This window comes from Phaethon aethereus (assembly GCF_964289735.1).
Source record: "Phaethon aethereus genome assembly, chromosome: 7".
Taxonomy (NCBI): domain Eukaryota; kingdom Metazoa; phylum Chordata; class Aves; order Phaethontiformes; family Phaethontidae; genus Phaethon; species Phaethon aethereus.
Window position 1 is genome coordinate 38,382,376 of NC_138583.1, and position 26,667 is coordinate 38,409,042.

The following is a 26,667-nucleotide window of genomic DNA, read 5'->3' on the forward strand; positions in this document are numbered from 1 at the left end:
TTAAGTACTGGTACGGAGGCGTTGGCTGGGTTGTTCCCAAATGTTCTAGTAGCACTATGGTATGCACTTCACAGTTTGGGAATCCCCGGTTTAGACGAATTTCATTTCAACAGGAGAGCACCTCCAGGAATGATCCTCTGCTCATACCTCTTCTTGTGATCAGCCTGTGCAAGCCCCGCTGAAAAAGGAGAGAAGCAAGAGAAGGAAAGCACTTGCGCTGGAAGTGGAGCCTGCCTGACACATGCACATTTAATGAGACCCAGAATCGGACACGATTCAGAAGTGGTATATAGGCAGACTCAGATCGTTACAAACATGAAGTGCAAGAAATAATTTGAACTACTCAAACATTATTGAGCTGCAATCAACTAATCACCTAGGAAAAAGACCAAGAGTCACAAACAGCTTAACGTAAACATCTTTTCAGCATGCAAGAATAGGCAAAAAGGAAAACAAGTGTTAGGCTGCATAAGGAACAGAATGCATAATGGAAAACACAGTGGCACTAAACGTAATCTAGTGGTATGCTAAAGAACCGTGTCTACTACAGATTCTCATCTGTAAAATTTTAAGGGAACCTAAGTTGTTTAGGTATATCTGTTATTTTAGCCTTTATGTACTAGGTGCTCTTATAGTGTAGAATAGAATTTAGTTATAGAGTTTGGGAATGGGCAATAAATATGGTAAACTTTGTGTTTTTTTTAAATTCAGTGCATCAAGAACCACAACTTTGCTGAAAAAATATTTAATTCAAATTCAACCAAGAGTTCCTCTGAGGCGTGGGCTCAATTTGATGCTAGGTGGTAGAAGTCAGCCACTTCCTTTTTCCTTAGAATAATAAAGGAAAAGGAGAATGAACTTGACTTTATTTACAGCAACGGTAATATTATGAGAAGCATGAGACTTGGTAATTGAGTCAGGAGTAGAAGTGGAAGTCTCCTGTGACAGCCTGTAATTGTCAGAGCTCCAGTTAAATTCAGCAGACAGGGATTCAAGTAATATTTTGAATGCCTGGATAGTGCCCAGATAGTACCTGTATCAAACCTGGCCTCAGGACCTCTAGAGATTTGCTTCTCACTGCATTTTGGTCCTTTCATTTTAATACAGCAAATATTAACCAGAAAACTGTATGGGTAATTCTCCACTTCATGCTAAAAATATTTCATGTATAAGTGCATAAAAAATTCCATCCCCTAGCAACTGTGAGATTCCTGCTTGAAACAGTGATGGGAAAGATGGAGCTCCGGGAATGTTGGAGTCAAGCAAGGATTCTGTGGGTGTGAAATTGTTGGCAATTATGTCTGATCGCTGGCTGCACATGTTTTTGGTGAATGCGTTCAAATTTACTGTAGAAATTGGCCTGAAGTATTACTGAATTCTGGGAACGCTGATTAAAATAAACTATGTTCAAGATACATGTACTGCAGAGACTCTCGAGCCCAGGGAGAGCTCTGCACGAGCGGGAAGTGTCAGACACCAGAACAACAAATTGAAGAAATTAATCGTCTCAGGAAATATTATTGCTGGTTTCTGAAAACAAGCTAAAACACAGTTGCTACCTGAGGAGCACAAAGGGGAAGAGAAACAACATTAAAAGTAATAAAGCAGAATTCAGACGTCAGTAAAGGCAGAGCAGCTCGCTGAAGATCCAGACAGTAAATGAGCAGAGATGATTAAGACTACGTTATTACACAGTAACCTGCCGTGACCATCTATCAGCTGGAAGGCTCACAAAGGCAGTCCCAGCACATGAGAAAATGCCCATTGCTCACTCTTCCCTTAGCTGCGTCTTACAGACCCCCAACAGGACTCCATTTACCCGCCTGTAAAATGGGGAGAGGAGCACAGGTTCCCTTGCGGCACACTGAGCTATTCCTCAGGTTTCTTCCCCCCGGCTCCTTCTGACCTCTTTGCTCGCTGCGCTGGATATGCCCCTGGAAGGAGCCACCAAAACAGCTCTTTAGCTCTGCACAAGCTTATCAACCCCACCATTCGGCCCTCTTTCCTTGGACGCTTCCCACAAGCACTCCCTGTGCGGTCCCATTTCTTCAGGGAGAGGTTTGCAGGTAACGACGTGATTTCGGAGCCGCAGGCTCGTCCCAGCCCCTCGCCCCAGGAGCTGTGCTCCTGCCCTGTTGCAGCCCTTGCACCCTTCGCCAGCCTCGCGGGGCCAAAGCAGCAGGGGCTGTGCAAGAGGGGGTCCTTCTCACAGCCCCCCGATGAGCCCTGAGCAAGAAAAGACCCCTTGGTTTTGTGGAAACTTAAAATGGGCTCCGAGTTTTTATGGTCTCAGAAAACATAAACTGGGCTCAGAGACCCATTTACAAGCCCTTTTGTCTGGCCACCTGCAAGCGAAAAGGGACGTGCAGTGGGTTTTGGCTCGCACTCTCACATCCTCCTCCCACCTACAACAGCCAAGTCAGCCCACGCTTCCCACGGGAGAGAAGTACCTGCAGGCGATTGCTAGCGGCGGCCGGCTCTGTGCGCTGCCGAGGGAGGCTTTGGCCTCGGGCAGCGTGCAAGTTGCCATCAACCACACAAAGACGAGTCGAGCGACTAACGCGGATTGGTGGCCAACAAGCTTGGTCTCCGGCCTCCACGGAGGATGCAGGAAGGAGATCAAACCTTAATTAATGATCTCCTGTTGCTGCTGGGAATGTGCGCATCAAGGAGACGACACAAGCGTGGTTGCGTTAGGGATGACTCCCTGGGCCACGGCTGAATTTTGCACTAGGCAAGGCTTCATCCCTTTGGGTGAGGAACAGAAGGTCTTTCTCCCAAACCTAGAAGTACTTATCCTTTGAGCACAGAAACGTCTTACTCGTATAACCTCTAGATTAATCTGCTGTTCTAAAATGTTTGTAGGCGATATCATGACAGTTTCCCTTTAAAGAGATTTTTTTACAGCTAAATTGCTGGTTTGTGATCTGACGTCTCACCTACCAGGTTCCACAGCTTTTGGGGGGAGTCTTCGGGATTAATGTACTAAATTTTGGTTTCTCAGACTGTACCACCTCCTTTTTTTAGTCATCCTGCTATAAGGCATTTCTCCAAGAAGGTGATTTTCCCTCCTGCTCACCATATCTTTGGCAGAAAATGCATTTTAGGTAGCTAATTAAATATAGTCCTATTGCACATCAAATACCAGTAATAATATAAGGCAGTAACTTTACATCTACTGTGAGAACAAATTGCATTACACATTTTACCTGTAATATATTACTGTGATAACAATTTGAAGCAGCTGTGCTTTTAAATCTTTGCTCGGCAGACTGACCAGCAACCACCAGGGTCACAGAATCATCAAGGTTGGAAAAGACCTTCAAGATCATCAAGTCCAACCATCAACCCAACACCACCAAGCCCACTAAACCATATCCTGAAGTGCCACGTCCACATGTTTTTTGAACACCTCCAGTGATGGTCTGTCAAGTAGTTCTGGGGAAAGAGGATGCTGCCATGACGAAGGCGAGGATCCTCCTCCACGCACCTTCCCAAAGGTGATGCAAAGCCCTGACTGCCTATGGAGGATCCCGCGGCGCCACAGCCCAAGCAGCTTTCTGCTCCTCCTCTGGCTCTCCAGAGTATTATCAACTCTCTTTTTCTGCATTCTACATTAACTGGTATAATATAACAAAAAACTTGTCCACTCACACATGCCTCGTATGTGTATGTTTTGGGTAGGGCATGCTTATGCGTACATCAGAGACTACTATTTTTTTCTCCATTTTGGTTTCCTTAATATGAACAATTCAACTTCTTTGCTAACTGAACACCAGCATACCCCAGCATTTCAAGATCCAATCTCACCTAAATCAGCTTATGGTTTTATATGGGCTTTTTTTCCTCCTCCCAAAGGATTCCAGTGTCTTTCACAAGCTGCAATCACAGAGTGATTAAAACTAAGCCTTTTCTGGAGCAGTCAGTAGAAGGCATATTGATAATTTGCCTTTACTACCCATTTCAGTGGAGCAGAAGAGGGAAATCTTAGCTAAGCACAACAACTAAATGTCAACTGATAGAGGAAATACGTGGCATGCTCAGAATGCAGTAAATGTAGCCACCGTTTCTCGTAAAGCACAGAGAAATAACGATATTTTTGGTGAGCAAAGTTTACATTGTTCCAAAAAGTGTACTGTCTTGGAGCATGCTAAATCTAATACCTTGTTCATCAAGTTATGATCTCCACCAGATGCATAATACTTACAGTTCTTAGTGACCCACTCATCTTCTACCACCAATGTCCCTAAGTCAGCAAAAATGGGCAGGAAAAGCAGCAAAAAAAATTAAGTATCTATAAGCAGAGATGGGCTTCTAGAAATTGTCAGTACCCATGGCGAGGTTCACTTAGGCACTGGAGGATGCAAGCACAGGGCTCCCATTCATCTCCAATATTTTTAGTCAAAGATTAAAGAACAGTAAAACAAACTAAGCTGTAAGAGAAAATACACATTAGCATTTAGATTAGCAGTTATTATCTTTATTTCCCATCACCAGACAACAGTGAATACATGATGATGGTTTAAGATTTTTTTTCAAAAAGGTTAAGGGCTCCCTGAATTCAAAGGGCTGGGGAAAACTGACTTGTAAGATAAATGGCACTGGCCCTGACATGTGCTGCATATCCTCAATATATCTGGACTCTAGTTGGAATTAAAATTCATATTGCAGTAGCAATTAAAAGACAGAAGTAGGTCATGAGCTGTTGTTCGAGGCACTATGCAGGCAAAGAAAGAAAAAAGCCAACAACCTGAAGAAAGCAGCATTTGCCCTAAAAAATTCAGCATTGAAAAATTCAGAAATATGGGATAACAAAAAGAGGAGGATACAACAGGAAAATAAGCATTTGGGTGTTTTAGCAATGCCATGCTACGCGCTCACCTTTTCACCAAGCAAAGGCTGTTACCCCCAGGTAGTTCTCAGCTTGCATTATGCCAACTTAATTTTAAGCAGAGGACAGGGAACGACTGAACTGGCGATGCTCAGCACCGAACACTCGCTTGGCCCAGCACCGTGCACAGGGGCTGGTGCTGCATGTGCGATGCGTTTCTTCACACGTACATACAGCATTGTTTGCAAGAGTCATTTCTGTGGCTGGAAGATTTTTATAAAAGAAACCATAGCAACCCTCCTAAATCTACTGGAGCAGCAGTTAACAATTTGCTATGTCCATTCTGGTACGCAGATTTTTCTTTTCTCCCTTTAAGTTCTGCATCTCCCTCCAACTATTTTATTCTGTGTGGAAAGGATTATATAAGAGTTATATCCACAATGCACTCTATGGTATATCATACCCAGTGTGACAATGCGCATTGCATTATCCACAGCCAACTCAGGATGAGGGAAGTGAGAATGAAATCCCATTACTTCAATTCCTTTTTAAAATTGCGCTGAGAAATTTGGTGCTGTTATCTGCAGGTTAGCATGGAGCCTCACTGCAGGCTGCTTTTCTGGTTTTGCAATACTGCACAATATCATTAATGAAGGTGAGCACCTGCCTTCAATTTAACTGGGGGTGCCTTATTCACTCAGTCACATGAGCAAAAAAATGGTTGAACAAAATTTTAGCAAAGTGAGAGCCAACCACACAGTTGTTGATTAAATGTTGCTTTCAGTATAATTTAGCCTAAAAAGCAATCTGTTAACAAAAACAGACTACACAGGAAAAAGTATCAGAGAATCACAGAATCATTAAGGTTGGATAAGACCTTCAAGATCATCAAGTCCAACCACCAACCCAACACCACCATGCCCACTAAACCATGTCCTGAATTGCCACGTCCACACGTTTTTTGAACACTTCCAGTGACGGTGACTCCACCACCTCCCTGGGCAGCCTGTTCCGATGTTTAACCACTCTTTCAGTAAAGACATTTTTCCTGATATCCAATCTAAACCTCCCCTGGCACAACTTGAGGCCATTTCCTCTCGTCCTATCGCTGGTTACTTGGGAGAAGAGACCAACACCCACCTCACCACAACCCCCTTTCAGGTAGTTGTAGAGAGCGATGAGGTCTCCCCTCAGCCTCCTCTTCTCCAGCCTGAACACCCCCAGTTCCCTCAGCCGCTCCTCATCAGACTTGTGCTCCAGACCCCTCACCAGCTTCGTTGCCCTTCTCTAGACATGCTCGAGGAGTGCTCTCCTTCTGTAAGACTGCAGGGGAACTCTGCATGTTAAAGCCTGATGTTATTGGAAAAGAAAAAAAAAATTTAAATACATTTCCAAAATAGCCCTTGCTATGCCCGAGAGCTATGGGTGGGATTGATTTACATGTACAATCATCTGACAGCTGTGAATATATTTGTTTCATCTACGTGGCCGAAATGCTGGATGTGAGGAAAGCTGCCTCAGCACCGTGCTGGTGACACAGGGAGGAGAGCAGGCTCCTTCTCAGCATCCAAAAAGCAGCAGCTGGTGGTTTCAGAAGAGACAATAAGCAGAAGAGCTGCAGAGAGTACCTGTCCGTGTGCGGCCATGGGCTCTGCCCTGCCCTCGCTTCCCCATGGGGGTTTCCAAGCCAAGTCACACAAGCTATCTCCCCAACCTGCCCGGCTGTTGTGTAGTTGACCTCCCAACTTTATGTCACATGTATGCAGCTCTAAGAGACACTAAAGTCTAGATCAACAGAATTATAAAAATACTTGCAATCAATGAAATTCAAACAGATAGATTTGAAACACAATCCCAGAGGCGGTCCACACTACCCATGAGGACTGCAGCTAACATTACCTTCTGCTCAGTCTTCTGATGTTAAAAACACTTCCTCTTTTCCATATGTTTATCCTGGGCTATACTACAGGTATGAAGAAAATCATATCTATATTCTCTTGACTCAGTTCTTTATCTTCCAAAAGACAGCCAAAATAACTGGCAATAGCTAATTTCATCACTGTTTATTATATGTTTGTTCTGCACCATTTCGTCTTCTGTCCCTTATAAAGCCTGCACCGATGGTCTTTAATCATCTAGTTGATCTAGTTGAAGATGTCCCTGCTCATTGCAGGGGCGTTGGACTAGATGACCTTTAAAGGTCCCTTCCAACCCAAAGATTTTACGGTCAGGAAAGGTTTACATAAAGGCAGCAAAGGCATATTTTTAGGTGTTTGTGATACATCCCTATGCAGGACCCTAATTATTAACAGTAATGCACCATCAACAAGTCAGGATACAACACTTGGCGAGAGGTTGTGTATGCTTTGCAGGGAGTCGAGGAAAGATGACACATGTTGAAAATAGACAGTGGTTGTCACCATACGCCCGGCAGTAGTTCATGCTGAATTTTCCCTGTTGCTCCTGGTGGACTGTCAGCTGTCAGACAGTGCCACAGGAGGGGGTCACAACAGTAATTCTATGGCAAGAAAAAAGCTCTCAGAAACGTGTTGCCAGAAAATGAAAATGTTTTGCTGAAAGCAGCAAAAATGACAAAGTGGTTGCTACAGGAAGAATGCCACAGTATTATTTGGATTAATTCACGCAGATTGCTTGATTTTGACAGCAACTGAAAAGATTCACCCACAACTAAAGTGACTATCTTGCCAGTAATAGATTAATGCTTATCAACTCAGGAAACAATTAAAGACTTGGTTGAACAATAACATATTTCTCTCTGGGGCCTCTGATGCCTCAAACCATGGAAATATCAGAGAGTTTCCAACAGTTGTTCATTACTGTAACGGTTTAGAGGGAGACTCCAGTGTCTAATAATATTCCTAATGTAGCTTCTCTGAACATAAGCAAATTATACTAAAAAAAAAATAAATCAAACGGTTTAACCTTTGAAACCATACCACCATTTACTGCTCATAATGCTAGAGATCATTCTGAATGACACCACTGTCAACTAATGAATGAAAATGAACACACTCTTCCAGCTAATTGCACTCACAGCACAATACAGCAAAGCATAGACAAGTCAGTTCTTGAAGGCTGTGAAATAAAAGGTTTTCAATCAGTGTTTTTTATTCATCTAATATAGTTAATTCAGATCTGGAGGAGGTGCTTTGTTTGTCAGCCATGGCTACAGGACAAGATTGTGGCATGGATCCTCAATATACTTTACAGCTTAGATTTCTTCAAATGCAGGTTATAAAAACAGTTTCCTTCTGCCTGTTAGTAATTACTGTCAACCATTAGGTGACAGTTCAGTAGTTGCCATTTAAATATACTAAGGCTGACATTCAGGTTCAGAACTTCCCTTTCTGTACCTCTGAATGATTTCATCATCTGCGGTTCAACCAGAAAAGAGTCTGGTTGAACTCCAGATTGAACTCCAGAAACTCTCCTCTTGCCCCTACCTGCTCTTCTGCTCAAGCAATCAAATCTTCCTTGGATATCGCTAGGTGCACACGCAAAAAACCGCAGGAGCTCTGCTAATTCCTGAACCGCACCGGGAGGAAGAAATGCTCTTTCCCAAAGAACTATGCAATTCATAACTTGAGGATGCATCTTTCATGCATGAGTTTTACAAGCCATGGGAAGCGTGACTGATGTGTTACACCATCACACACAACCGTAATTAATGCATGTTGCACATCACTGATTGTCATCTGAAACAAGTTTGGGCCTGGGACCACACACACAGGTTTGAGTGTGACTGCCCTCTGCCCACCTCTCCCTCTCTGGAAAGAAACAGAGACTGAAGTGTCACATGAAACAAGAGCAATGTTGTATGAAGGAAAAACACTCTTGAAACATGCCCTGGGGAGATATCAGCTTGGGGTGGACTTCAAATAGGGCAAGGACTGCTGCTCCTCCAGGCCTGGCTGCTCTCAGACACAGAACAGGATTTACAGCAAAGGAACACAAGGAGAACAAGTAAAAACCTGTAAGAAGTTCATACGCATTGCTGTTTTATCTCTGCTGTTGTCATACTTAATGTGTACAGTCATACCAACTCAACTTTTCTGCTTAGAAGCCACTAGGCATGTATATAAGCACATAATTAAGGTAGTTAGGTTGGTTTAGTCTTTTGTTAAGGTTAAAGACCAAACTGAGTCATTCACAATGTCTTATGGTTCCCTGGAGTCTGTTCCCTGGTCACACACGTGGCACTGCTGTCCCCAAGGTCCTACATGCAATAAATGTGGCAAGTCCCACCATGAGGACATGCTGGACAACTGGACACATCTCCTGCTCCAGACTCTGCTCCCCAGCCAGCGACCACATTGTGCTACGTTAGCTGAAGTTTGCTATGTGGGTCTGACCTAGGGCCCAGGAAAGTAAGCGGCTGACGTTCACAGCCGGCACGTGGCTTCCCCAGGACCACGCTCCCAAGCCCTCGCTCCATCTGCATGCTCTGCAGGCTGCACGCCGGTTTTTCCAGTCTTTCTACTTTCTCTGCCACAGGCTCCCAGACAGCTGCAAAACAGCAGCTAGAAAACTTCCTCTACCCGTACTTTGAAAATTGGTCTCAGAACTGCTGAGATATTTGATTGTTTCAAATATCTTAGCCCAGCGTAACTACCATTTACACAGGCTTTGCAATGGGAGGCCCAAGTAGGGAACCTCAGCACGATTCCACCTTGATGCAGCCAAGTCCATCAGCCGTGGCAATGCTCACAGCCTGGCAGAACAGCCACAATGCTCTGCCTTTGTGTCACCAACCCCAAAGAGCGGCAGAACACATCTTGCACAAAGGAGTAAATGCTACCAAACCACAAAGAACCTGCTCATGCACGCCCATAGCTTTGCTCTCACAGAGCTTCTAGCCCAGGGAAATAGCGGAGACTACACATCCCCTTGCCCTCTGTCTTGAGTGGGAAGCAAGGAGACACGGGCATCCTCTAATGAAGAAAGACACAAGAATGACGTGTCAGCGGTTACAGAAAACACCTCTTACTCTATGTAGTTTGCATGCACGAATTAAAAAAAGCAGGCTGCTCCAAATCGCCACACGTGATTTTTGATACAAAATGAGCTGAACCATTCTAGAGCACTTTTCTTGGCCAAATTTTAAAGACTTTTAAATAAATTTGCTTGAACAGCCATCTCCAAAACTCACAAAAGATAGTTAAAATTAAAACAGACACCTGACCTCCGCCCATTGCCAGCAGGAGATCCTTAAACAAAAAGAGCTACATGTGACTTTTTTTTTTTAATAATTCAACAAAGGAGAACGGATGTAGAAAAAAGTACCCTCAAAACTGTGGTTATAAAGTTCAAGTTAATGTGGTTCTTCAAGAATTAGGAATTGACCCTATGGGCAGGGGTCAGAAAGGGACTTACCTGGAGAGGCTTAATGCTCCTGCTGACAGCCTGCGTGGAGTAAGCGAGGAGAAATGCTGCTGCCCAGGGCCACTCCAGACCCTCCCCTGGCAGCAGCTGCCCGTCAGCCCCTCCAGCCCCTTGGCAGTGGTCATTTTATTGCCTCCAGCACTCTACTGCCTGGAACAGCCACGTAGCCTCAGCTTTAAACTGTTTCTGTATGGTATCTCTCTGCAAATAGATGCTAATAGTATAGCATACCTCATCTGCAAATACAAAGCATCAAATCTTTGTCATGTATTGAAGCTGATTAAAGAATAATCAGTTCATTTCTGATATCTCAATGCAACCAACAAAAAGCCAACAGGTGCTTAATACCAACTTCACCTGACTTTGGAAGTTTTGTGTACCATCTGGAACCGTCATCCGTTGCATTATTACTTCATTTCTATTTTGGCCCCTTCAGGGTGCACACAAGAGAATATATCCACGGAGGAAGCATCTTAACACAGCAATGGCTGCAATGGTTGTAGGGCAACGTTCATATCCGCACTACCAGTGCTGGCATCCAGCACAAACACAGGTTGCTGGCTTGCAGAGCATCAGGAGCAGTTCATGACTATTTATACTTCTCAACCCCATTGTACTAAAAGCTTTTAAGTAATTAGTTTTCCCTCATTAACAGATGCACTGCCTGGGGAAGGGCACACAGGTGTTCCCAAGCACCATCCTGGATTACAGGGCAGCACTATATAGTCTTGGAGTGGAAAGCTCAGAAGTGCCAGGCTGGGCTAATGAGGAGGGCAACACAACCACAACGGTTGTACAAAGGCGCTACTCCCAAGGCAGCATGGCAGGTGTCATTTTGGCAAGATCAGAGACCGTAACAGCAATAAAAATATTTACCACAAAACCCATGTTATTTAAATCAGAAAGATGAACCATATTTATCAACATCACTTTTATGGACACCCAAACGTACTTTATGAGACATCAGGTGTCACAGTAATTTTTTACTTCAGTTGCATCCTAACTGAAAAGTGGCAAAGTTTCTATACCTCAGGTACCAAAAAGTAATCTACAAATACAGTCAACAGGGTGAGTAGTGCTATTCCACTGCAAGGAAATCTCTAATAAAATATATAGGGTTTGTACCTTCTTACTGACACATCAAATACATTATTCCATTTTTATCTTTTATGCTTTTAGAAGCAAACTAGACATTTAGTGAAGTCTAATTTAATATTATCACTAATGCATTCAAACACATCACTAAAAACTGGGTTGCTAAGATTACATTATAGAAAAAACAGGTAAAACAGACACTTATCTCCTTGAAAAATATGGACCTTATGCTACAGCACCTACTGATGTGAGTCAATTGAAACCAACAGGATTACTTATGTGAGTTAGGATTGCCCCCATGATTAAGGGGTGCGGGATTACATCTATTGTTTGCATATCTCCTGTTATTTACATATCCTTATTTTTCACCTCTTGTTTTTTTCTTAAACATAGAGCATTTAATTACTGTTAACACTAGATATCATTATGCTGTACTTTTATCCCTTCAAAATTCCCCTCTCTTTCGGATGTCAAGTAGAATGCTTTTATGACCAAAACAAAGAAAATAAAGTAGAAGCAGCAGAATCTGGACTATATAATTAAAAACAAACAGATAAAGAGAGGGAGAGCTTGTTATCCACAATCAAAACTTATTCGTGACTCATTTCATGTTCACAATCCTCTCCATGGCCTCTGCTCTTGGGAGCTGATTATTTACACCAATTTTTTAACTGTGCCAAGTAGGGAGTTACCAGAGAGTTCTCAGGCAATGCTGATAGTATCTCTACTGGAAAATAACAAAAATCAGACAAAAAACTGAAACAAGTATTATAGGTAGATATACTGATAATGAATAATAAAGCCAAAAATTCTGATGCTTTTCACCTTAAACATAAGTGGTAAGTCTAGCCTTAGTTCATCACTGCCTTATGCTTTACACACAAAACGCATCTCCTTCCTATCCGTAGAAAAATTGGGTGAGTTACCAATGCTTTTCAACTATTTTATGATACAACAGAATAGTTAATGCAAGGTAAGAATGTTATGCAAGTCTCAGTTCCTGTTTCCAACCCAATCAGAAATGTATTTAGCTGAATAAAGAGCAACAACACAAGTTACACCTACAAAAGGGAACGAGCATTTCTTGAGAAAAGTAACACATGTTCTTTCATGTTCTCCAGTTTGCCACTGAATTACATTAGTCTGAGTTTTGGTTGCAGGAAATCAAATTTGGATCATAAATACATTTTGGTTTAGTAGTGTGTTACAGGCATTTTTTTAAGCTTTAAATAACACAAGTTAATTTAAGAAGGCTCAATCATAGGTTTAGTGTCAGTTCTGTAGATAGTGTTTACATCTTTTCAAGAGTTAAAAATAAAGATATTGCATGCCTTGGTAGGCTTCTTAAGTCATTTTAAAAGCAAGAAGAACGCAGACTGTTTTTAGAAGGAATGGTGAGACACTGCACTTTACCGTTATTGCAAATTGAAAAGAGCTTACAGCAGATTCAGTAAACAACAAAAGTCGCACAAACTTACCGAAACAACCTGTTTTCTTCCAAGAGGAGCAGTTTACGGTCAAGTACATCCGAGTTACAAAAGACTGTGTTTCCTGGGTCCATTTTGCATAAGGCTTAACCCGAAAATCCAGCCGACTGTGTCGGGCAGAGCGGAGGCACGGGGGTTTTCCCTCTCCGGAAGGCATGTCGGCGCTCGCGGGGACGCGCGGTGGCCCGAGCGCGGCCGGGCCGGCTGCCACTTGTTGCAATGGTGACAGGAGAAGCCAGGACCTGCCCGTTCAGGCTGCAGGAGGATGAATAATTCATGCCCTCCACCACCCGCATCGGCATGCCGCTCCGGCGCCTCCGGCGAAGCAATTCATTTTGTCCTTTGTCTTCAGGAAAAGCTGGCCGGATTAATAGGGGTTATCCGTGATGATCAAACCCGGGCCCGCTGATTTATTTAGTCTGATTGGTTAGAATTTGTGTCCCTAAATGCAGGTTTTATGGCCAGAATATAAATTCAGTTGTGCGTTCCCAACCTCGGGCAGGCAGGTGCGGGTTGTTCGGCTACGGCAACGATACCTACCTACGGCACATGAATGTTTCATTTTCTTGACTTAAATATTGAAGCCGGGCTCTTCGTTTCTGAGTGCTTCTTGGGGGAAGTTAAGGGGAAATCTCCAAGTACGCTGCTCACGCGTGGGTTTGTGCATATTTCTGTGATGACCTCTTGCACTGTTAAACACCTAACACCTGGCCTCCAAAATGCTTGTGTTCTAAGTACAAGATATGAGGGGGAAAAAAAATGCAATGGAAAACAGCAAATTTATAATCAAATTTTTAAAATATAGTAACACGTGGCAGTGTTATTTTTAAAAGGTGGGTTTGAAGGTGATATTTTTCGATGTGGTATTTTATTTTTTGTTTAAAGTTATTTAAATGATTAGCAGTAGCACCATTATTTTCCTCAATGTTTACCACCTAGAAATCTACAATAACCAAAAATAATAATAATAGAATAATTATAATTCTGATTAATTGATCACAAAACTAGTAATTGAACACGATGAAGGTTTTTTTAATCAATTACCTACATATTGGGATTGTATAAACACAGATTTTACCATTTTATCTGATAGTGCTAATAGCAGCACTGGAATATTATATGCATTTTGGTATCCATATTCTAAATAGGAACACTGGCAAATAAGAAAATGTGGAAAACAGCTGCAGAAATTATTTGAACTCACTAAGGAAAAAGTCTTGAAAATATGTGATTAAGGCTGGTTTGCAGTCGTAAAGGATATTGAGAGTTAACTTGACTACAGTGTACAAAGGGCTTCACAAGGAGAAAATACCTGGGATAGAAGTACTTCTGAGGTACATATTTCTAATGGAGAAGGTGATTACCTACTACAAAAATCTGAGTACACTAGTGACCTCACATTTCCTAGATAAAGACATGCTTTTGCCAAACAAATAACAAAATGTGATTGGACTCAGAACAAGCATAAAGGCTTAAAACGTAGAGAACATAAGAACCAATTCCTTAAAATCCTTTTAGCATTGTATTATGTTCACGTAGTTCATGGAAGTCTACAGTACATATCTTCCTATCAGTTGACTGTAGTGATTTAGCTAGCCTTTAAGTCAAAAAATTATAAGTACTTATAAGTAAAGTTTATTCCTGCCTCTAATATTCTCATTATGGACTGTTTTAGACTGAGAAAAGCACAACCTTTTTCAGTCTTTGATGTACATAGGATGGAATGACTTTCAAGATTTTGATCACCAGCTTCAAACTGCAGCAGGGACAGAAGGGTTTGTGATAATCTGCTAGATTTTGGCACAAACTAGAATTTGCTGCTTCTTCCAGATTGCAGGTGCAGTAGGGTTTCAAGGTGGTGAATACAGAGGTCATTGCTAAAGTCACCCCCTCCTATGGTGGACTTCTAACAGTGGACAAAGAATATATTTTCACCCAAAATAATGTTATTTCTTCACATGCAATAAATGTTGAAAACGTCCTTTAGGATATGTGCAGCATTAAAAGAAAGGTTAGGCAGAAAGAGAGAAGATAGCCAGACAGATACTGGCCAACTCAGTCCTGGGAAACATTTCCTCACAGGATGTACCGAGACCAAATTTGCTCTTCGTTCTGTGTATATATAATGGTATCTCTGGCTGCAGCTGTGGAAGGGGATTACGCAGGTCGATATCAGCAGAACAGCTTCAGCGATAAGGTTGGCACATCCTGCAACTTCTCTGGAGATCTCCAGGTAGATGGTGAACAGGAATGAGTGCAAGGAAGAGCTACAGAGAAGGAAAAGGGAATAGCTGTCTATTGATGCTATGTGACTTTTGCCTGAAAAATTGATTGACACAGTTGTAGCTCAGACTACCTATTCAGCCACCGACATGTATGCAAGACAGTGACAAATCATGGTTGACTGTGCTTGAAAGCTACAGAAATGTTGAGTAGCATGAGCAGGAAGATGGGAGTGCTATCCGTTGCCATCAAGATATCATCTTTTAGTGCTGTTGACAGTTGAATGGGCACTTCTGTACGTTGGAGAGCATTGTGGAGTACTGCCACTATATTATTAACCTAGGCTGGAAATTTCCTGCAAATACAGAGCAAAAAACCACACAAATGGAGCTTCTGAGCCAGTTGAAGATTAAAAGTGTGCTGTTTACAATGTGAATAGTATCTCTCTAATTGCATTTCAGTAGGACCCAGTAACACTTTAACCCCCAATTACGTTATCATATATTTTTTTCAGACCAAATCAATTCTATTCAATTTTAAATCTTCAGATGATGCCATTCAGTTCAAATCAAGCATTTTTAATTCCATTTGTTTCCTCTAGCCATCTGAGATGGGCTCTGGATATGGGGGAGCTACACAGCCTCCCGCTGCCCTATGAGATACAGTGGGTAGTGCTCCAGTGGGGGCTAGCAGGACTACATCCCTTTAGTAAATCTCCACTGCTCATAAAAAAAAGCCTTTGTGCAAAGTTGGATCCACGTATTATTTGAAATCATTCCTAGAATATACAAGTTGCATCACACCTTTGAAATGGCTTGCACGGCCCCAGTCTGTCACAGCTCAAAGAAGATGTGTATAATATCACACAGAATAAGCATATTGTGTAGCTGGGGAGGGACAGGGTGATTGTGTGACTATGGAAGAGGTTTGGGATTCAGGAGACTGGAGTGTGACTGTCTATTGATACCTTTAAATTAGCTACCACTGTAGTATCTGGTTTCTGTCAAGGTATTGCAGAAAATCAGTGAGATGCATCTAAGAGGTTAGCGAATCAATTCTCTGCTCTGCCCATGGGCTGACCCTTCCCTGTTGGTTGTCTTTCTGTGTCTCACCTCATTATTTGGCTTTTTGTTGTTGTTGTTCCTTGGCACCATTGGCAGGCCACGTGCTCCCCGTCTATAGCTGCCACCTACCCAAGGTGGCATCTATCCAAGGTGGCCAAGCTGGCTTCAGGATGAGACACCAAACGGTGGCTCTTCTGGCACGTGGCACCAGGAGGGGCAGGGCTCCAGGACAACAGAGGACAACACCATTAATCAGCCCCGGAGAGCCGTAGTAATGGGGTGGCAGACTTGCCAAAGCCAGGGTCATGCATTCTGCTGCGACATTATTCCCCATCTGTTTTTTTTGAAGTACCAGAAAAACAAAGCATTGCGAAAACGTCAAGCTGTGAAAAGAAAAAAGTCAAAAGCCAGAAAATTCAAAGTTAATGCTGATTCTTTAAGTCAAGTCATTAACTCAGAGGCATGCCTGAAGCCTGAGCAGAAGCCTTAGCTGAACTCTTGCTGGTTTGTGTAACCGGCCAGGGATTCACACATCCGAGGGGGCACAGATTCATATGTGAACATAGGAGGGGAACAGGGACTGGCTGAGTTAAGAGTATGGGGAAAAAGAGGGGCCATCAAGAGACAGATTTCCTGAGAAATTAGGTAGGGGAAAGGAGGCGAGAGAAGAGATAAGCTCATCTCAGAGACTGGCAGAAAAATAAAGATTAAGGACACTGACAAATGATAAACCCAAGGGAGAAGACATGAGTTAAAGGTGGCCAGGGAAAGAAGGAAGTTCGGACAGGAAAGAGAGGGAATAATTGTGGAAAACAAACGAACGAACACACACACACACAGAGTGAGAGGAGAGTGACTTGGATAGGGATCTGGTATTGATCTGGCACAAAGATGGGGACTGGAGTGAAAATGTAAGGAGCACAACGATCTCTCAGAGGGGAAGAAATGTAACTAGGCCTGTGAGAGAGTGAAGAAGAAAAATCAAGAGGGGAAAAAAAGCTCATATTTGGTGGCAGTGGACAGAAGAATCAGGGTATATTAGATTTGTTTCTATTTGGTAACGGGGGTGGGAGAGGATTCAAATCTCCACTCCTCTCTCTCTGCCCAGGACACTTCACATATTGATCCCGAGTCCTATTCTTAATTTCTGCTTATTATTTCAAAAATTCAAATGACACACAGGAAATAGAGACCAAACCAATCATCAAGGCTGCAAATGAAACACTCCAAAGTAAGAAAATATTAAAAAAAATTGAGGAGGGAAGGTTTTTGCAAACCCTGTGATACATTTATATATTGCTATTCTGTTCAAGATCTTAGAGCATTTTGGCTCTTTGAAAATACACACAGCTGGATACTTACATTTAATTAAATAGTTTTTAAGATAATTACAACAGCAGCTTCAGCATAATTCACAATTAAAAGCAATCAAACCCAAATTCAAAATTGCTCTTATTCAAATATCTGAAATCAGTAATAGCCTATATAGTTCTCAATGAAACGGGAGTCATAAAACTACATTCCAGAGTTTACAGTTGTAATAAGTACAGATTTATGGGCAATAAGGAAGTATCTATGTGTACCTTCTTGTGCCTCTCATTTATTAGGCTAAAGCTGAGACATCCCCAAAACTGTCTTTAATTAGTTTAAGTGCTTAATTTAACAAAACAAGCAGTTTAAACAAATACATACTCCTATTCTCCAGCCACCATGTACATGAAACAACTATTATTTTTGCAAGATTAATAGTCACATGTGATATTATAACAACCTAATTAAAGCATAATTTAAACCTAAGAGCAAGGATGATTTTGCATCAGCACTGACTCAAGGCAAAGAAAATATTATCTGTTAATAAATACCATAGTACTCTTTTTGTATAATTCCTCTATGCCATGTGTATGCAGACACTTTAGAAAGCAAGTGGCTTTGCTTATAAAGACACGCAATAAAAGTACTTGTGTAATTTTTCCCTTGACTAAACAAGAACATATCTTCTGTTCCGTCATGTAATCCATGCATTAAGGAAGAACAGTGCAATGATGAGAAAATAATTGAAGTTAGAAAGTCAGAAAAAACACTGGTAAGTGGACTGAGGGGATAGTTTACTGGTTCACATTTCATGTGTATTACATGAAGTGGCTAAATATTTGCATGGAGAGTAATTAAGTTTGGGGTTTTTTCCCCCTCCTATAGTAGCATATGGTATTACAAAATACTGAGCACATTCAACTACACTAAAATCGGTGGGAAACGAAGAGACCCAGCATTTTTCTCAATCCAGGTCCAAGCCCTTTTGGCTGCCATCCAGCACTGGATCTCACACAAGCCCGCTTCATCGCAGGCAGACTCAGGCAGTGGTTTTCAAGAGTTGAACATGGGCTCAGAATTCCCATTAGTGGACCCAGCTGGGGGGCCTAAAATCCCATGGCCTTGTATAACCATCTCCAGAGATGATGAAGTTTCTTTAACTCATCAATAGACAGTCAAAAAATTGGATTGATGGTAAAAGAAGAAGTGGCGGTGCAATTTTGCAAAAATCACCAAGAAAATAGAGATCACAAATGGTTCCCCGATAAGCATTCAAACAGCAACAGAGAGCGGAACTGCGCATTATTTGTCTTCAGCAATTCTGTAGCAACTGTTCCCGCAATAGCTTCTTCCCATCATTATTCATCAAATTACTTCTCTAAACTTAGATATCGTTCTGTGAATACCATTATTTTAAGAATATAAATAGTAATTGGTAACTTCAATACCTTTCGCATGGACTTTAAAATTCTAAACGTTAGCAAAGTATTTTACTGCTGTTAAGAGTTACTATCCCAAAGGTCTGCTACAAGGCGGGTGAAATCTTGGCTCCTTCAGAGGCAGTAGGAGATCTGCCCATGCCTTTATAGGTCACCAGCCTTACCTGCCCCATCCTTGTAATGGCATCCACTCATTGCTTAGATATGAGGGATATCTTTCTGTTACAGACCTCCACAATGCCCATCCTTATGGGCCCTCATTCTTTGTTTAATACTTATTGAATACATCATTAATCACCACCACCTCAGCTAAAAAGCAAGACTTCAGAGCTGGTGGTAGAGAAGAGGCAGGAGAAGTTGCAGTTGCCTTCAGCTGCAGAAGTAGGGCCTCAAGATCAGCAACACGGGAGAGACGCATGCCCAATGCCTCGACCGACGTCCACCATCAGAGACCCTGATGGCCAAGGAAGACCCAGTGGCACCGCTGGAGTGGGAAAAAGTAATAAGGGAGGGTGTCTCGTATTAAGTTTACTGTCAACTATGCTAAAGGACAACATCACAATCACAGGTAAGAGAGAGAAACAAGAGGCTTTGCTTACAAATGTCCTTGAAACTTGGAGTGAAAAATCCCTTCCTTTCTATTACTAAAAAAATAATGCCACCTAAATTCTTCATTATAGTTTGTTATTGCAGCAGATTCTATTATGAAGAGCTGTCCGTATCGCACAGCCTGGACCGTAGCAATCAGCTGCACAGGGCAACTCTTCTGTACAACAGATACAGCCTACTGCTTAATGAATCGCTTCATGGGCAATTTGTACAAAGAGGAAGCATTTGCTTTTTTAACTCATTTTAGTTTCTTGCAATAAATAGAAAAATAAATTGACGTGCCAAGTATCGAAACTGAGAAAGCACCTGCAATGGCCTCTATTTCCTCAAATATTTATCTCTCCAACATTTTAAAAATCTAAACATAAGCTATTTAGTTTCTAATAAACCATTTGTTTATTAATTGGGTTCAAGTAGTAAAATAGAAACACATTCGGTAACTGGCTGTGCTGTTCATGGGTCCTGATTAGCAGTACCGCAGAACTTGGATTATAACTTCATCATTGTATCACCAACAGAAGACTATTGCAGTTTAAAAGAATCCTAAACACTTAAATGAGAATAAAGAGAAGGAGACGAAGTTACAATTTCTTACACAGATGCAACCATTTAATATTACCTTTGCTTCCCAGAAGCGGTATTATCCAAGGTTACGAAGAGATGAGTCCTACCTTTAGTCCACATAATTTGATGCAAGTTCCACTGGAGTTAGAGTCAAATTCTGTGTTTTTTCCTGCACAACGCTTCTAAGGCCTTTCTTAGACAACAAATGTAAGAGTTTTGCTATTTAACTGCACATTGCAAAGTGCTCATATTGATCTTGATTAACCTCTGTCTTGGACTATTAGAAACATCTCTCTGACCCTGACAAATCCAGACCCACCTCACTTACAGCCATCCTTCGCAGATAATTTTTCTGGCTCATTGCTTCAGCCAAATGACGACTCTGTTCGCAGCCCTCCACTGGCGGCTCTTCCCTATTGCTTCAAACACGAACTATTGCAGAGAGGTCGATCCCTGCCTCTATCAGATACTAACGCAGGCTTGGCTGCTGCCGTGTCGTACCGCTCGGTCTGAATTGCATTTCGTGCCAGTCTTAACGGGCTGAAAGAATTCCCCTCCCAAGATCTAAAAGGAAACCTGATTTTCCTCTTTCAAACCTTCCCTTAAAGGTCACCTCTGCCGCGACGCCTGCAGAGAAAGAACACCAAACATCCTGATAATGGTCACGGAACTAGTCCCAGGACGGTGCTTGTGATCCTCACGGTAACCCCTTCCTCTCCATTTTTGTGAGAGCCACCCATATTTTCCCAGCTTAGTTTGACAGCAAATCCTCTGGCGCCGTTACCTCATTTCAGTTTCTGTTACGCGCTTATCCCAACGAGCCGAGAACCTGGCTGGTACTGCGGTACAGATGGGACCGTGGTTCTCAGTCTGGCAGCCACACCAAAATAAATACGTCAGTTCAGTCCGGACCAAGTTAGTGCTTTCCCGTTCGTATTTTCCTGGGTTCGTTCAGGACTCACAAGAGAGGTCAGCAGGAAAAAAGCAGTACCTGTGAATCGGGAGCAGATCTTTACAATATCTATAAAATATATGTTACGTTTAGCAAATTGCCTCCACACAGTTCACAGGATCCCAGGATAATCCCGGTGGGAAGGGACTTGGGAAGGCCCAAGTCCAACCCCTGCCCCAGGCAAGGCCAGCTCCGGGTCAGACCTGGCTGCTCAGGGCTTTACCCCGGCGGGTCTTGAAATCTCCGAGGATGGGGACGGCGCAGCCTCCCCCGGGAACCCGTCCCTCGGCTCCTCCACCCTCGATCACGGTAAATCCACAGATCTGGCTGGTTTGCTCAGAAACGCGCAGATTCGTGGCCCGAGAGGCTGCACTGATTTCTAACAGAAATCGAGATGATTAAAAAAAAAAAAATACAGAAAAGAAAAAAGAAAATCCTGTTTGCCCATTACAACTTTGGAATTGCTTAGATAATGGAAGAGCATTAGGTCACAATTCAAGTATCACCTGTGCCGTTCAGTTCTCTCATTATAGTTTAAAACCAGAAATTATTATGTTTTTTAAATAAGATTATGAAATGCACATGCTGCCACGAAGCATCAGAGCAAGCCCAGGGCTGTACCCTGCACTCTCATCTACTGACCACCGTTTCCTACTGCTGTACCTTTTCTTTGGGTCTGCTTTGGTCAGAAGTTCTTCAAAGCCATCCTGGATGAAATCCTGGCCTCTCCGATCAGCTGCCACGAGATACAAACCCTGTATCATCTTTGCTTTGCCATGTAAATGGCTAAGGCTCCCCAAGGTGCAGAGGTTTTGATTACTTTGTCACCTGCAGCAACTGGGTCTCATATAAAAGAAATTTACAGGCACAGTAACCTGCTCGACCTGAAACAAGGAGCGACCAGAAGTAATTTCATTGCGTAGTGTGTGGGGTTTCACATTCTCGCTTCGGCCACAGTGCCGCCTTCCAATTCAAGTAAATTAATTCCCAGATACAACCTTACGAAGGGCTTTCTTCACTTGTCGGTGCCTTGTTGCCTGATTTTCTAAGAATTTCATGACCTTCGTAAATAATTCAGAAGGGAAGAGCAAAGCAGGAGACGACAAAAGTTTATCCGACTGCAACTGTTGCTAGGAAGGGTGTCGTTTCTGAAGGGGTCACATTAAGGCAGTCCTCTAGTAAATTAAAACTTAAACAAGTCAATGAGGTTGACGGCTATGATTTTGCACTGGAACTCAGGAAAACACAACAGTGATTAGGGATAACACAAATGCTATTCCCATCTCTAAGTTGTAGGTAACTGCATTTTAATTTTTCTCTCACAATAAAAATAAAGCACGTGAAAATATCTTCTGCAGAAATTAAAGGCAGAGGGATCTGTTAGCTTAAGAAACTACACTGTGATTGCATCTTAAAATTTTGTTGCACTTAAAAAAAAAAAAATCGATTCAACGACAGACAAGGAAGGAATCCATATTTCGCAGAAGAAGGTCCACAGATTGTGTCCACTCAGACCAATATGCCAAGACACTTTTGGTCTAGAGGTCTGCCAGCTCATCCTCATAGGTATGTAATAGGTGTGTACTTTTTTACTGTACATTTTCTTTGGGACAGAGTACATGCCAGATTGTCACATGAAAGGCTGACGGACCTTTCAAGCGTGAAATATATATTAGAGGGCTAAAGTGTGAAATAAATAAAAATATATATATATTTAATATAAAAGTTCTGAAAACTTCAGGTTAATTAAATAATTTAATTACGTACCAACAAAATATCTTCCAGTCTTGGAAGAAGACAGCTGCAAACTTCTGCCTGCAGGATGCGAGCCTGCTGTGTATAGACGCAGAGAACTGGAAAGCGAGAGGGTGATCAGGTCCGTGGCCCAGGGGAACATCTTTCACTGAATCATTAAGGTGAATGTATGAATGTAAAAAAAAATAAACTCCTTATCGCTCTTTAAAACTTCATATCAGTTTCTTATAGGAACGGTACACATTTTACCATCGTCTGCTCTTCTAACAGTGATTTAATTAAGGGGTTCTCCTGAATGCACTGTTTCAGTTGCTGTCGGTATTGAGTAGGTCCTTCCAAAAGAAGCAGTCATAAGCTGCTAGATGGATTTACTCAGCTGTGGCACTTCTAAGCTGCTTTAAGCAGTCTGTCAAAATTGAGAAAAATTAATTAATTCACTGGAGAGCTTTGCCTTCTCCAAACATAAGTAAGAAGTGATGCAAACTAGAGGTAATCAGATCCGTATTCTTCCAGGCAAAGTGATCTAAATTATTTTAATAACGCCGAAACACGTACTCTTTCTAATACGGAGGGGTAGGTCACTGAAGACAGGATACTTCTCTGCTGCAAAAATCCAGAGGAGGACGACCTTATTCCTACCACACTGGAACAAATTTCCTCCTCAGTGGTGGCTTCTGCTTTTCGAGTGTTTGGCTACAGCACACAGACTCGGTGTAACAGCCCAAACCGTCGCGGGCCTGTGAAGAGCATGGCCAGCACAGAGTAAGAGACAGTCGTGGCTGGATTACATCCATGCCCAACTGTCGGAGATGCTGGAGCGGACAATTGCCTTCTGGTTCTTACTAAGGCTTTTTTAGGTTTTTAAGTGCTTCCCTGACAGCTTGGTACACAATTATAGGTGGATTAGAGAAAGTAGTAATAGGGTATTTTCGGTCTAATCTTCTCTCAATTGTTAATATTAATTAAAGGAATTTTTCATCTTTATTATATAATAAAGATGAACCACTTCTCAAAAATGACCGTTTTAGCTTACTAGATACTTAGTGCTGCTTTTTTTCAGCCTTTTTTTTTTTTTTTGAAGAACCACACCAAATACCAGGAGGCCTGTGAGAACAGGAGACAGCCCCAGCAGAAACCACAGTAGGAGCACGGCATGCATTACAACTAGGTGAGGATGACCTCATCACTGACCTCATCACATTCAGGACCGGCTGCAACACCAGTCTCCTCGAGTTGGCTTTCCCTTAATACAACTGCCAAGCCCTCACACAAAAAGACAGCACAAAACCTACAAAGTAATCAAGCCGTTTCAGCCAGAAGCTGGGAAGAAGGGAAATACAGCGTTATTGTCCTGTCTGAATACCCGAGGAGGCTTTCGATACCCCTGATAACGCACAAGCTGCTGGGAAGAGCGTTCCTGTGGCCACGTCAGGGCGGATTTGGCTGTGAGATACGAGCAGCTGGCCGCTCTCTCTGCAGCCTTGCAGCATCTCACCGCAATCGCAAATCTTCAGCTTTTTGCGTTATTTTAAACATACCCTGGATGTGAATTACGAGCCTTCGCCACAGAGCGGGTTCTCTGGTAGATGGTTTCACAGGCGAGTTTGAAACCTTTTACTGCAAAGCAAACACCGAGCTGACATTTATTACGTACTCAGACATGATTTGCAGGAGGGGTTTTCCACCTTGCTTAGGGAAGATCCCATAATACGAGCTAGCTTTCAGAAGATAATTCTTTTCAGCTACTCAGACCGATAGCATGGGAAGTAGAAAGAAAGAAATTAAAGAAAGAAGTCATAAACCCCACCTACTATAATTAGGAGCATACCTGTAACAAGGCGCAATGATAGCCAGCCCCGGTCAGGTATCAAATCAGAGCGATCATTCTCGTAGGTTGGATTAACTCTGGTTTAAATCCTAGTTGAAAAAAGCACCCTATCTTTTAGAGAAATAATTCACACAATAAATTCTCTCAGTAACACCTGTAGCTGGATTGACGCCGGCACAGCCGCCGCCTCCACGCAAAGCCGCCGCGCGCCAGGCGCGAAGGTTTCCGAGGCTGCGTTGGGAGGTTCTGTGCGCTGGGGGAAAGGAAAGGAAAAACGCAGAAACAGCGAGAAAAGGCAGCGAGGAGGCACTACCCAGGGCCAGAGAAGAGCTGAGGGCGGCCCAGAGATAAAGCTGAGAAAACGTCGCTGGTACTGAAGACGGAGCAGAGGGGGATCGGCGCGGCGGGCGAGGAAACGGTCCCCTGCAGCTCGAGCCCTGAGGGACGCGGGAGCGTGAACGTGCCTTAGAAGCAAACAGGGGCTCATCTGAGGACCACGCGGCTGTGTCACCATTTTCTCATCCTAATGGAAACAACCTGCAGGACATCAAATATTGGCTCAGTGCTCGGAACAGAAGGGATAACACGGTTATTAGACAGAGCCATACCTTCAACTCAGAGTGCATTTTCTGTGATTGCTTCTCAGACAATAACTTCTTTGGTTTCCAATGCCCTAGGTAGGGGAGGAGAAATGAACGCTATTACAGATTAGAAAGTAGCTGGGATCACCATATGCATGGGAAAAGAAAGGGAAAACAAACGATAGATGCACGAGAGGCAACAAAGGCTAAAATGGTAAGGCAGGAGTACCAAAGTATAGTTTATAGCAGCATAATTTATATTTATAAAGTTCTATCTATATTATATACCTAATCCACCTATATGCATATACACATATACAAAAATAAGCTATTTAAAGCGGGGAAAAAAGACCTTGAAAAGACCTTTGCAAACAGTTTGGATCTTGGTTCCCAAGTGGTGAAAAAAGGAAGCATAAGCACTTCATAGCAAATCAGAACAAAACCACTCCCTTTCTGTCCTCAATTCAGCTCCAGGCTACCTGCCCCAACTTCTATTTTTCAGAGAAAAATTATTAATCCAGAAAATTGCCTTGCTTTAGCCATAAAACACAGTGAAAATCGTACGCTGAGCATCAAACTGCGCTGACTTCTGGAGAGCTGGATCACACCCAGCGCACTGCCGCAGCAGATCAAAATCTGAACTTCCTCAGCATCACCTTACAGAGGTGGGATGCTATTACAGAAGTTGTGTCAGAGCTCGGATTTGCTTTTATCTAGTGCTGTATAACTTCTCTGATAACAGTATCTCAAGGATTTGGGCTATTAAAGTTATCTGAAAGTGATAATCGTTTTCTCTACAGGGAATACGTGATACACTTCCTCTCCCTCTCTTCTCTCCTACCATTTTCCTCTTTGTAGATACCTCTCCATCCATCTCTGCAGTTTTATGCCAGCTCTACCTCCAATAACCTCTTTCTGTACATCTTAATTTTTTAAGGCACCCATCTTTGTCCATTAGTTTGCCTCCGTCTGCAGCATGACCTCATTTCACTGTAGGGTTGCCGTAAAATCGTCTACTATTGCCTGTTTGCTGTCCAAACACCTGCTGTGTGTTCCCATCCCAGTGAATACGCAGTTTGCTTTGCCTCTCTTATTCTGTCCCTCTCCTGCTCTGTATGCTGACACTTTTTTCCCTAATCTTTTTATTTATGCATATACCTTTTCCACTCAGCGCTCCCATCTTTACCATATCTCTGTTACAGATTCACCGCTTCCAACCTCACTTTCAATGTATGCACGAAGATCTTGAATTTTTGCCTGTTCGTGGATGTAAATAAGGTGGCAGGGTGTGTTACCCAATTTGTGTGCACGGAAGCCTTTTTAATCTCATATCACTAATACAAAAGAGCCAACTGCTGCAACTGCAGTTAAATACAAAATTAAATTAGGACAACTTGTTAGTTTTGAAGGACAATTTGAGAAATCGAATTAGCCATAGTTACCTGTGCTTATGTTTTGTCGTGGGAGGGTGCTGTAGGGGTCAGCTGAGAAGTCTCCAGGTCCGATACTGGACACCTGTGAGCCC

At 42.6% G+C, this 26,667-nt stretch overlaps 1 protein-coding gene across 1 annotated transcript in view; it reads right to left on the minus strand.

The window, feature by feature from the left end:
- Positions 1 to 12,988, minus strand: part of LOC309407039 ((E2-independent) E3 ubiquitin-conjugating enzyme FATS) — a gene marked incomplete at its 3' end in the record, with an annotated part of 68,173 nt that extends 55,185 nt beyond the window's left edge. The window contains exon 1 of the mRNA XM_082002446.1: positions 12,808 to 12,988. Coding sequence (XP_081858572.1) covers positions 12,808 to 12,973 — 166 coding nt within the window. The 5' untranslated portion in view covers positions 12,974 to 12,988. The remainder of the gene's footprint in view (positions 1 to 12,807) is intronic.
- Between the last annotated feature and the right edge of the window lie 13,679 nt (positions 12,989 to 26,667).